Here is a 13,179-nt window from a genome sequence, read left to right on the forward strand (position 1 = left end):
GAAATAAAGCATTTTAGCCTGTTTTTAACATGATAGCCTGCATGACTGTTTGTTACACATGTATTATATGTGTGTATTTTATATATGCTCCGGGGTCCCCGCACGGGGGCGGGAATATTCAATGTTTATGACTTTGATGAGGATACCCCTGGAAGAGAACTAGGATTTACAGGTAAGTAACTTATCCTTACCACACCAGCATCTCAGAGCCGGTCAGCTGCAGAGGTCAAAGAGGTGCCCAAAACACATAGGTGACTATGGAGAACAGGGGTGCTCCGGTTCCAGTCTGCCAGCAGGTAAGTACCTGCGTCTTCAGGGGGCAGACCAGGGGGGTTTTGTAGAGCACGGGGGGACACAAGTAGGCACACAAAACACACCCTCAGCGGCACAGGGGCGGCCCAGTGCAGTGTGCAAAGCAGGCATCGGATTTTGCATTGGTTTCGATGGAGGGACCCGGGGGTCACTCTAGCGGTGCAGGCAGTCACGGGGGGCTTCTCGGGCCAGCCACCACCTGGGCTAGGCAGAGGGTCGCCTGGGGGTCACTTCTGCGCTGAGGTTCGGTTTCTGCCGGTCCTGGGGGCTGCAGATGCAGTGCTGGTTCCAGGCGTCGGGTCCCTTGTTACGGGCAGTCGCGGTCAGGGGAAGCCTCTGGATTCTCTCTGCAGGCGTCGCTGTGGAGGCTCAGGGGGGTCGTCTCTGGTTACTCACGGGCTCACAGTCACCGGGGAGTCCTCCCTGAGGTGTTTGTTATCTGGATCTCGATCGGGGGGCATCGGGTGCAGAGTGTGAAGTCTCACGCTTCCGTCAGGAAACGTGCAGTCTTTGGAAGTTGCTTCTTTGTTGCAAAGAAGTAGCTGGTTATGAGCAGGGCCACTGCTCGCGGGAGTTTCTTGGTCCTTTAGTCCAGGGCACTCCTCTGAGGCTTTAGAGGACACTGGTCCCTGTCGGATGCGTCGCTGGTTGCAGGTTTTCGAAGATGGAGACAGGCCGTTAGGGCTGGGGCCAAAGCAGTTGTCGTCGTCCATCTTCTCTGCAGGCTTGTAGGTCAGCAGTCCTTGTTTCTTCAGGTTGCAGTAATCTAGTTTCTCTCGTAGGGGATTTCCATGTATAGTCATAAGCACTGAATAGTTCCGCGCGCCTGCGGGGACCCCGGAGCACTGGTGTGAAGTATATTCTTAAGTGCAAATACCAACCCTTTGAAAAAAGGTTTGTCAAAAAACACTTAAGAATAACACTGTGCAGCCTATGTGAACAGCTACACAGGCCAAATTGTTGAAAAGAAAAAATCAATATTAGTGTAAATTCAAGTTCAAACACCTATTTATTCTAGAAATGTAATAACAAGTACATTCTCATACTTTATTTACACCTCTGATGAGAATAAAACAATGCAGGACAGTGTAGCCCATAGGCTGCCATTATACAGAATGTAAATAGAGCTGTGCCTTTAAGAAAGTAAAGTCTTCCTGTATCCCATCATGCACAGCAAAAGGCAGTTGCCTCAGTTCTTTTTTCCGGCTCCTTCTGACAGGACCCTGAAGCATTGAGCTCTACCTCACAAAGTTTTTTGTGACAGAAATTCATTTAAAATCTTTTGAATTTCAATTTCACTCGACGTTTTTAACATTGAGTGATCATTTCCTACTATTTTCTGTTAAATTCTGACAGAATTTTGAGGGTTTTTCTAGTTTAGAAATGCCTTCACTTTTTGACAAATGTCCTTCTTGTGGCAGAAAAAAGGCTAAAACAGATTCACATAGGGTCTGCATAATTTGTCTTCCATCCAGCCAAAAACCGGAGTTGTGTGACATCTGTAAAACCTTCTCCAGAAGAACTCTTCGTGATAGGGAGAAAATCCGACTTCAGGCGAGAGAGGACAGGAGAAAAAGTGGCCATTCCACCACAGAGCGAGGAGAAGGTCAGGCTTCTACCAGGGCTCAACCTGTTTCCTTTATAACTCCTACCAGACCTGCTGAAAAACGGCACAGGTCTCCGACGACGTCGAGGGCGTCGACGTCGAGACAGGGAACGGCGCCAACATGTTCGCCGTCGGGGAGTGGTTCGCCGGCGAGGAAAAGACATCGTTCGGCGTCGACAACCATTTTGCCGTCGAGACGAGGTGGACACACGACGTCGAAAGGATCTGGGTCGCCGTCGACACGGCGAGGACGTTCCACGTCGAGGAGATCCGAGTGAGGCTCGCCGTCGACACGGCGAGGGCGATCGACGTCGAGAGAGAGTACTCTCCGTCAGAGACGTTCGCCGTCACCACAGCGACGTCGAGGGTCGTCGTCGAGACGTTCTCCACGGCGAGAGGAATCGACGTCCAGAGGCACTCGCCGTCACCGCGCTTCGACATCGAGGAGTGTGTCGACATCGAGACGACAATCAAAGAGGCCTAGAAGGGTTTATACAACGTCGGAATCCTCGGCCTCTCTTATCCTGCTTCCAACGTCTCCACAGCTCTCGCCTCGGCAGTCGCCGTTGCCGCAGACACCGGTAACACCTACGGCTCCTCTTCCGGCTCCTCCTTCAGAGGCTGTTCCGAGGACTCCAACGCGATCTGTAAGGCGTTCTGGACATTCTTCTAGACGTTCATCTTCCTCTCGGCACCATCGTCATGAATCACGACAGAGATCTCAGCATTCACATCATAGACATTCTTCTTCGTCTACACGGGACTACTCTCCAACCCTATCGGACTCACCGTCCCCGAGAGTGTCCCCCATAGATGATGTGAATACATTCCAGGAGGTCTTAGTGCGAGGGGCAACCAAACTGAATATCCCGCTGGCGGTGCCGGCTCCATCGACGTCAGTAATCTTCGAGACCTTGCATCACAGGACATCTTAAAGACCTTTGCTTCCACTGGTTCCGGGTCTTATTGAGCTGGAAATGGACATTTTTCTTACACCGGCTGCAACAAAGTCTGCTCCTTCCAGACTTATTAAAAAATACCGTCCACCAGAACAAGATCCTCTATTCTTGAGGTCGGACCCAACACCGGACTCGGTGGTTATAGTGGCAGCAAAGAAATTGCATTCTACCTCACCGTCTTCCTCTTCACCTCCAGATAAAGAGAGCAGAAAGATCGATGCTGCAGGAAGAAAAGTATGCTCTACTGCATCCATCACCATGAAAGCAGCCAGTGCCACTGCTTTATTAGGGAGATATGATCGAGCCCTCTGGGACTCTGTACTGCAGTTTGCGGAGCATCTTCCTAAGGACAAAAGGGAAGATTTCCTGGAGGTCGTGGGCGAGGGAGCTATGGTTTCTAACCAAGTTATAAGTGCTGCGGCGGATTCTTCGATACTATCCGCACATAACTATGCTCACGGAATAGCGCTCAGGAGACATGCATGGCTGCGACTTACATCGCTTAAACCTGAAGCACAGCAGAGAATACAAAATTTACCTTTCTCAGGCTCCACTTTGTTTGGCTCTCATGCCGATGACGAGATGGCCAGAATGAAGTCTGAGCTGGATACCCTGAAAGCAGTAGGCATGGAACGACCGAAAGAACAGCAAAAGGTATTCCGCCCATATCAACGAAGACTGTTCGCCCACAGGTATCAGACTCCACATTGGATGTCTTCACGCCCCCAGCAACAGCAACAGCAGCAGCATCATAGGGGTTTCTCCACACAACGAAGGTCGACAAGGGGTCGTTCAACACCTCAAACTCAGACAACTCGACAGGCTCCCGCGTCTAAGCCCTGAATCTTCGCTTCCCCCTCCTCCGTTATCCACTCCGGTAGGGGGAAGTATCTCAAATCATCTGGACGAGTGGCTACGCATCACAACAGACGCCTGGGTATTGAATATTGTGAGACATGGTTACGTTCTCAGATTCACCAGTCCTCCACCATCTGTTCCACCCAAAACAACCAGCCAACACCTCGAAGCTCTTCAGTTAGAAGTCACCATTCTATTACAAAAAAGAGCCATAGAACCCGTCCCGATCAGCCAGCAAGGGAAGGGGATTTATTCGAGGTATTTCCTTGTGCCCAAAAAAGACAAGCAAGAGTTTCGTCCCATTTTAGATCTAAGGACAGCAAACAAGTGGATTCGCAAAGAGAAATTCAGGATGCTATCCTTGCACCAAATTTACCCACATCTTCGTTCGGGCGACTGGCTCTGTGCAATAGACCTTTGCGACGCTTACTTTCATATTCCGGTGACCAAGAAACATCGAAAATTCCTAAGGTTCACCGTGGGAAAACGTCATTACCAATTTGCGGTTCTGCCCTTCGGCCTCAAATCAGCGCCGAGGACTTTTTCCAAATGCATGGCGGTGGTAGCCACCCACTTGAGGAAACATCGAATATTTGTCTACCCCTATCTAGACGATTGGTTCATAAAGGCCTCCAGTTATCTAGAGGCACAACAACATTTCAAATGGACTCTACAGCTGTTGCAGAAGCTCGGTCTTCAAGTAAATCTCCTGAAATCCACAGCAACACCTGTTCAGAGGTTGCATTACTTAGGGGCCATTATAGATACCAGTCTAGGAAAGGTGTTTCCTTCGGAGGAACGACGATTATCGATTCTCCAAAAGTGCAAACAACTGCAAGAGACTCCACAGACCACTGCAAGAGTAATAGCTTCTCTACTGGGCTCGATGGCGTCTTGTATCCATCTCGTTCCCAATGCTCGCCTCCATATGAGACCATTACAGGAAAACCTGGAGGATCAATGGAGTCAACTAATGAACGAATGGGAGAGCAAAGTCCTCCTTTCTCCCCACGCCCTACAGTCCCTCAAGTGGTGGTGTCTACGCGACAATCTCTTGGTGGGGATTCCGTTCCAACATCAGCCTCCAGCTCAAACCATCGTAACAGATGCGTCACTGCTCGGATGGGGAGCGCACATGGAACATCTTCGAGTCCATGGCAAGTGGTCACAGAGAGAGAGTCTCTATCATATCAACCTGCTGGAGCTTCGCGCAGTCCACCTTGCGCTCAAAGCTTTCCTTCCCTCTCTGAGAGCGGAAACTCTCCTTCTCCAGACGGACAATGTGGCCACTATGTACTACGTAAACAAACAAGGAGGCACCAGGTCCAGGATTTTATCCAGAGAGGCTCAGACAATCTGGCATTGGCTTCTAGCCAGGAACATGTCGCTAGTAGCAACTCACCTGCCTGGCATCCAGAATGTTCAAGCGGATGCTCTCAGCCGCGTAATGGACGAGAACCACGAGTGGGTTCTACACGACGAAGTCGTTCATTCCATTTTCGCACTATGGGGTACCCCCTCTATAGACCTATTCGCAACCCCAGAAAACAAAAAATGCCAAAACTTCTGCTCCAGATATTACCATCCAGGGACACTGGGGAATGCCCTGTCGATAAGTTGGTCAGGAGCATTTCTTTACGCCTTTCCACCGCTTCCCCTGATTCCGCCGGTCCTCCAGAAGTTATCCAATGCTCAGTCCAAAATGATCCTGATTGCTCCAGGATGGCCACGCCAATGGTGGTTCCCAGACCTTCTTCACCGGTCAGTCAAACCACACATCAGGCTCCCTTATCGTCCGGACCTGCTCACGAAGTTCAGAGGGCAGATATCCCATCCCAACCTCTCATCGTTGAGTTTGGCAGCATGGCTCCTGAGCTAGTGCAATATGGACACTTGAACTTACCTCAGGATTGTATGGAAATCCTGAAAGAAGCAAAGCGCCCTTCCACACGATCCACTTATGCAAGCAAGTGGAAGAGATTCTGCGTGTGGTGTTTAGACAACAACATTGACCCGAAATCCTGCGGAGAGGAGTCTATTCTGCCATACTTGCTAAGTTTGGCAAGATCGGGCTTACAATTGTCATCAATAAAGGTACATTTGGCGGCTCTAACAGCATACAGAAAGAGCCCCCCACAAACTTCCTTTTTTCGAATCCCAGTTATTAAGGACTTCCTGGAGGGTTTAAAAAAGGTTTTTCCTCCCATTAGAAGACCATCTCCTCCATGGGAACTGAATGTTGTCCTATCGCGTCTGATGCTACCTCCATTCGAGCCAATACATAAGGCATCACTTCAACATCTCACATGGAAAACTGCTTTTCTGGTGGCAATCACTTCAGCGCGTAGGGTCAGCGAAATCCAGGCCCTTTGCGCTCAAGAACCCTACACGGTTTTTCATTCTGCGAAGGTGGTAATGAGGACTCATCCAAAATTTTTACCGAAAGTCGTCTCCGATTTTCATGTGAACCAAACCATTTCATTACCAACTTTTTTTCAAAATCCAGCTACTCCTGCTGAGAGAACTCTGCACTCTCTGGATGTAAAGAGGGTTTTGAAATTTTACTTGGACAGGACAAAATGCTTACGTAAATCACAACAGCTTTTTTTAACTATGGCCCAGTTAGAACAGGGTTGGGCACGTCTAAGCAATCATTATCCAGGTGGATTGTTTCATGTATAATGTTATGTTATCAGTTAGCGAACAAGTCCCTCGGTGGTAGGCCAAAAGCCCACTCTACTAGAGGGAAGGCAGCTACTACAGCCTTGATGAGAAATATCCCTTTGGCAAAAATATGCAAGGCTGCCACTTGGAAGTCGGTCCATACCTTTACTCAGCATTACTGCCTTGATACAGACGCTAGGTCAGATGCGCAGGTTGGACAGGCCTTGCTTAAAAACTTATTTGCATAACTTTTGTGTTTTGGCAGTATTTTTTCTGTCTCCTCCACCGCGGTTATGGGGATGGGCTTGCTAGTCTATTCAGTGCTTATGACTATACATGGAAATCCCCTACGAGAGAAGGAATGGTTTCTTACCTGTAACTCCAGTTCTCTCGTAGGGGTATTTCCATGATAGTCATAAGCAACCCTCCCTCCTCCTCGGTGGAGTTCACATAGAAAAGGTTGCCATAAATATTGTTGATGTTGGTACTCCAACAAAGGTTGTTCCAGGTGAAAAAGCCTTCAAAAAGAACTGAGGCAACTGCCTTTTGCTGTGCATGATGGGATACAGGAAGACTTTACTTTCTTAAAGGCACAGCTCTATTTACATTCTGTATTATGACAGCCTATGGGCTACACTGTCCTGCATTGTTTTATTCTCATCAGAGGTGTAAATAAAGTATGAGAATGTACTTGTTATTACATTTCTAGAATAAATAGGTGTTTGAACTTGAATTTACACTAATATTGATTTTTTCTTTTCAACAATTTGGCCTGTGTAGCTGTTCACATAGGCTGCACAGTGTTATTCTTAAGTGTTTTTTTGACAAACCTTTTTTCAAAAGCTTGGTATTTGCACTTAAGAATATACTTCACACCAGTGCTCCGGGGTCCCCGCAGGCGCGCGGAACTATTCAGTGCTTATGACTATCATGGAAATACCCCTACGAGAGAACTGGAGTTACAGGTAAGAAACCATTCCTTCCTAGGTTCTGGGGTGACCTTAAATACTGAACTTAGGGGAGTATTTAGGTCTGGGAGGGCAGTAGCCAATGGCTACTGTCCTTGAGGGTGGCTACACCCTCTTTGTGCCTCCTCCCTGAGGGGAGGGGGGCACATCCCTAATCCTATTGGGGGAATCCTCCATCTGCAAGATGGAGGATTTCTAAAAGTCAGTCACCTCAGCTCAGGACACCTTAGGGGCTGTCCTGACTGGCCAGTGACTCCTCCTTGTTTTTCTCATTATCTCCTCCGGCCTTGCCGCCAAAAGTGGGGCCGTGGCCAGAGGGGGCGGGCAACTCCACTAGCTGGCGTGCCCTGGGGTGCTGTAACAAAGGGGGTGAGCCTTTGAGGCTCACCGCCAGGTGTCACAGTTCCTGCAGGGGGAGGGGAGAAGCACCTCCACCCAGTACAGGCTTTGTTCCTGGCCACAGAGTGACAAAGGCACTCTCCCCATGTGGCCAGCAACATGTCTGGTGAGTGGCAGTCTGGCAGAAACTAGTCAGCCCACACTGGAAGTCGGGTTTGTTTTCAGGGGGCATCACTAAGATGCCATCTGGGTATATTTTACAATAAATTGCACACTGGCATCAGTGTGCATTTATTGTGCTGAGAAGTTTGATACCAAACTTCCCAGTTTTCAGTGTAGCCATTATGGAACTGTGGAGTTCGTGTTTGACAAACTTCCAGACCATATACTCTTATGGCTACCCTGCACTTACAATGTCTAAGGTTTTGCTTAGACACTGTAGGGGCATAGTGCTCATGCACCTATGCCCTCACCTGTGGTATAGTGCACCTTGCCTTAGGGCTGTAAGGCCTGCTAGAGGGGTGCCTTACCTATGCCATAGGCAGTGTGAAATTGGCATGGCACTCTGAGGGGAGTGCCATGTCGACCTAGTCATTTTCTCCCCATCAGCACACACAAGCTGGCAAGCAGTGTCTCTGTGCTGAGTGAGGGGTCCCTGGGGTGGCATAAGACATGCTGCAGCCCTTAGAGACCTTCCCTGGCATCAGGGCCCTTGGTACCAGGGGTACCAGTTACAAGGGACTTACCTGAGTGCCATGGGTTGTGCCAATTGTGGAGACAAAGGTACAGCTTAGGGAAAGAACACTGGTGCTGGGGCCTGGTTAGCAGGGTCCCAGCACACTTTCAAATCATAACTTAGTATCAGCAAAGGCAAAAAGTCAGGGGGTAACCATGCCAAGGAGGCATTTCCTTACAGACCTGTTGACCTCTGGAGAGAGCGTGCAATGCCAGTTTTGGAGTTTCCAAGGCGGCAATTGCTCAGCGACGCTTTTCGTCGCAAGTGGAATTCAGGCCTCCTATACTCATTTCCGCCCATACCACTTCTGCCCAGAGTTCTCAAGAAGATCAAGAACGACTGGGCCCAAATCATCTTAGTGGCTCCGGGTTTGGCACAGAGAGTCTGGTATCCCAAGCTACTCAGAATGAGCATCAGTTCTCCAATGAGGCTGCCCCTTCGAGAGGATCTTCTGTCGCAGCCGCAGGGAAGGGTTCTCCACCCGAACCTGTCAACTCTGTGCCTTCATGCAAGGAGACTGAGCGGTGGCAGTTCATGGCTTTTGACCTTCCTATGAAGTCTGTAAGGTTATTTTGGCAGCGAAGCTTCCCTCCACTAAGACGGTACATGCCTGTCGTTGGAAACGCTTTGTATACTATTGTACACAAAGGTCTATTGACCCTCTTTCTGCTTCTCTTTCTGACATTCTTCTTTTCATTCTGTCTCTAGCCCAGCAGGGTTCTACCTTAGGGACTCCAAAGGGCTATTATTGGCATTTCTTCAGCTGCCAGGCCAGCTTTCTTTGTTCAGTTCTCCCATTGTAAATAGATTCCTCACAGGGCTTGTACATATGTGTCCCCCTACGCCCCTTATTATGCCTCAATGGGACTTAAATCTAGTCCTCACATTTCTCATGTGTGCTCCCTTTGAGCCTTTACTCAACTGTCCCTCAGACAGCTCACCATCAAAACAGCCTTCCTAGTGGCTATAACATCTGCCAGGAGGGTGAGTGAGATGCAAGCCCTGTCATCAAGGCCACCGTATCTCACTATCCATCCAGATAAAGTGGTTCTCAGAACTCATGCCTCTTTCCTCCCCAAGGTGGTGACCCCATTCCATTTGGGTCACAATATCACTTCCTACATTCTTTGCTCCACCGCATCCCTCTAAGGAAGAGGAGCAACTCCATCGACTGGACACAAAAAGAGCGTTGTCGTTCTACCTTGACCGCACAAAAGAGTTCAGGGTAGATGATCAACTCTTTGTTGGGTACGTTGGAGCAAAGAAGGGTAGTGAAGTGTAGAAGCGAACCATTTCTCTCTGGGTCGTTCTCTGCATTAAGATATGCTATGCATTGGCAAGGAAGCAGCCACCTGAGAGCTTGTGGGCTCATTCTACCAGGGTCAAAGCTGCTACCACTGGCTAGCTCAAGGTGTACCAGTCCTGGAGATCTATTAGGCAGCAACGTTGGCGTCTTTGCACACCTTTGCAAAACATTACTGCCTGGACAGGTACTTCGCCCGTTCAGACCTACAGGACTTTTTAATGTAAGGAATAGTATCCGCAGCCCAACACCAGGAGGTTATAGCTTGGGTTTCTATTCAGAGGCAAGGAATCTGCAGCTAGAGGTCTCTATCAGATGAGCAAGTTACTTACCTTCGGTAACGCAATATCTGGTAGAGACTCTAACTGCAGATTCCTTACACCCACCTGTGCCTCCCGCTCTGCGGATATGACTAGTAGGGTTAGGGTTTATCCCTTCTTAGGGCCCCAGTTTTTCTATCCATGACTCTGCTTCTGGCGTGGAAGTTTTGTGGATAAAAGAACTGACGTACGCGTGCCAAGGTGGCGTCTATATAGACTGTGACGTCATAGACGGCTCCAGCGACGCTGATGAAGCCACGCAGAGCTGAGCGACGCATGCGGAACCAAACGACGCCACCCGATGGCACGCGCAGGGTATTGCGCTCAGATAAAAAGATTCCGGATTCAAAGCTGACGCCAGGGAATTCAAAGGTAAGGAATCTGCAGCTAGATAGTCTCTACCAGATAATGCGTTACCAAAGGTAAGTAACTTGTTCAACAATGCCATATATGCACCAAGGTGTCCTGACATGCAGTCAACTTTACACCACACCAGTATGACACCCGTTGGATATAGTGGCACTACTCTACCCTTGTCCCAACTTCCATAGTATAGTGACATTATAAAATATATTTCCAGTGTCTCTGAGTCTGCAGAGAATGAAAAAAATGAGCATTGGAGGCAATGTTGTTGAAGGTACATAACTTTTTAGTTAATAAATTGTTGTTTGCACAATGTGTGTATGCGTTTCCTACTTTAACTCTCCCTTCTTCCACTACTGTGAGGATACTGATCAGTTTACAAGTCACTGGTAGTTGCTTCTCCTTGTCTTGATCTCTAGATGAGAGGCCAGATGAGAAATGGATCGTGTTTGACGGCCCAGTAGATACTTTGTGGATTGAAAGTATGAATTCTGTCATGGATGACAACAAAGTGCTGACTCTCATTAATGGAGAACGTATAGCTATGCCGGAGCAGGTAAGAATTTGTGTGCACATTTCTTCTGTCTTTAGAATGAAAACATATGTTCTGAATTCATGTCTTCAGAAGACTAATTGATCTCTATGACTAAGGTGAAATCAATTGTGTGGATTTAAGATTACATCCTGGTCTGAGGACAGGGTCGAACTGGGACAAAACATAGACCTAGACACTCACGCTCTCTCTCATCTCGGTTTTGGAAGCCCGAAAAAACGTTGATTATTTTACAAAATACAGTTTTGTTCTCACTTAGTACTTCTACCAATCCACATTTGTCTCCCTTTCCACTGCCTCTTATGGCCCTCTCATGCTCCCTGATTGTTTTATAATGTATTTTAGCCAGCGTGATTTTGGGAAATCTGAAGCTCACCCTGACTGCATTGCTGGGCTGTAAGCAATGTTTGTGGTAATAGGGAAATCGGGAAATCAACACTGAAACAGCTCCACATGGCCATATAACAGGCCCTCAAGTGGCTAAAAAATATCCTACTAACTGTTCTGAGACCAACCAATTGGGCACTGCCTGATTGCCCTATAGACCAGTCCGGTCCTGTCTGAAACCTCCTTTTGAGAGCACATTCAGTGTCTTTGCACTCTTAAGTTATGTCACATGAAATGTATGAGAAAAATGGAGAGGCTGCGGCAAAACACTCTAGCGCAGGAATGTCCCGTTCCCCAGTGACTATATTTATTTGTTAACCCTTTTGATGTGCAGATTTGCACATTTGTGAGATCTTCTCAAGCAAGACATGGCCAAAAGAGGTTTTTAGGTTTATTTTATATGGGTGGTCACATACCACAAAACAAGTGTTTCTAGGCACTCAAAAGGTTCTCCAAAAAAGCACAAAATATCTGGAAGCAGAACATCTGCAAAATCAGGAATTTAGATGATTTATTCAATCTCAGAGAAGTATACATTCGCTGAGCTTGCATGTTGAATGCATTTTCACAAGCATTCTTCCAGGATTTCTTCCTGCAAGTGTAGAAGGAGAACAGATGTTTGGCAGGATGTGTTGACTTCCTGGGTTGATTGTCTGATTCCACACCCAATCCAGACAAGTATTTACAGGTACTTGGTTTCTGAGGCCCAGATTCTATCAGGATGAAAAAGGCTAAATTGATATTAAGCATGGTGCGTAGAACCTCTTGTGCTCCAATCACAGCTTTCCCAGGGTATAGGTAAGCAGGACCTTTCCCTTTCTACACCAACATAGTGTTGCCAACTGACCGTATCACCAGAGACTGGCCGAAGGGTAGAAACCACCCTCTTCTGTGGCTGGAATTACACGTTTGTGTACTGACAGTCCATCATCTAATACGCTGCTGTCTAAGTAATGAAAAGAGGTGGACCATCGCCACTGATCTGAAGGATGGGAAGGCCTCCGTGGTAAGTCTCACATCGGAGGCCAGAACAAAATCCCCAAGGACCAATGTGTGGGTCATCCTGAAAAGAGTGTCATCCTTCATCCTGACCGTTGACTTTACCTACCCCATCATATCAGAATGATAATCACAAGGTGCCTTATTGTTAGAAGCCCTTGCTGTCTGTGGTTGTCAAAGTCACTGTAGCCGCCTCTTTGTTTACCATCATCAGCTCAGTGCTGTCTAAGCGTATCATAGCTCATTGTCATTTTTATGAAGCAACATCTCCTCATCATTGGCCACTCAAGTGACCAGTCCCATGTATCAGGCAGGCTCCACATGCAGGTAATGGAGGTTGCAATCTTGTTATATGTTTTATTTTACTCTGGGATTTTGTAAAGAGTGATTAACCAGCCTATGGTGCCCTGAGAGTGCTTTGTTAGTTTGGTGCATAAATAGATGATTGCAAGTAGCCATCTAATGTATTTTCAAAAACCAGGTGGTGGAGAGCAGATTCATCAACCAGCAGTGAAGACCAGTGCCTGGAGATACACTACCATCAGTGTGTCCTTAACATGATCACAAAGCATTTAAAGAATATTTACAGAACCCTGAGTCGTAGAGACTGGGCGCAGAAGTGAAGCCGCAATTATCCATCTTACCAGGCAAGACCTAGATACCCAGCTGGAATGGCCTCGATGGCTTGATTATCTAAATGTCAAGAAAAGGGTAGTCTTTAATAATCTTCTGAATTGGTGTTAGACTATTTTCCATCTGAAATGAAGCAAACGAAGATTCCATAGTTTGGAGCTCTGTACACAGAGAGAATG

At 47.7% G+C, this 13,179-nt stretch overlaps 1 protein-coding gene across 1 annotated transcript in view; it reads left to right on the forward strand.

The window, feature by feature from the left end:
* DNAH2 (dynein axonemal heavy chain 2) overlaps window positions 1-13,179 on the forward strand; it is a 1,666,550-nt gene that overhangs the window by 953,127 nt on the left and 700,244 nt on the right. The window contains exon 44 of the mRNA XM_069218683.1: window positions 10,848-10,984. Within this exon, the coding sequence (XP_069074784.1) occupies window positions 10,848-10,984 (137 nt within the window). The remainder of the gene's footprint in view (window positions 1-10,847; window positions 10,985-13,179) is intronic.

The sequence above is a fragment of the Pleurodeles waltl genome, chromosome 12 (genome assembly GCF_031143425.1).
Source record: "Pleurodeles waltl isolate 20211129_DDA chromosome 12, aPleWal1.hap1.20221129, whole genome shotgun sequence".
Lineage (NCBI taxonomy): Eukaryota > Metazoa > Chordata > Amphibia > Caudata > Salamandridae > Pleurodeles > Pleurodeles waltl.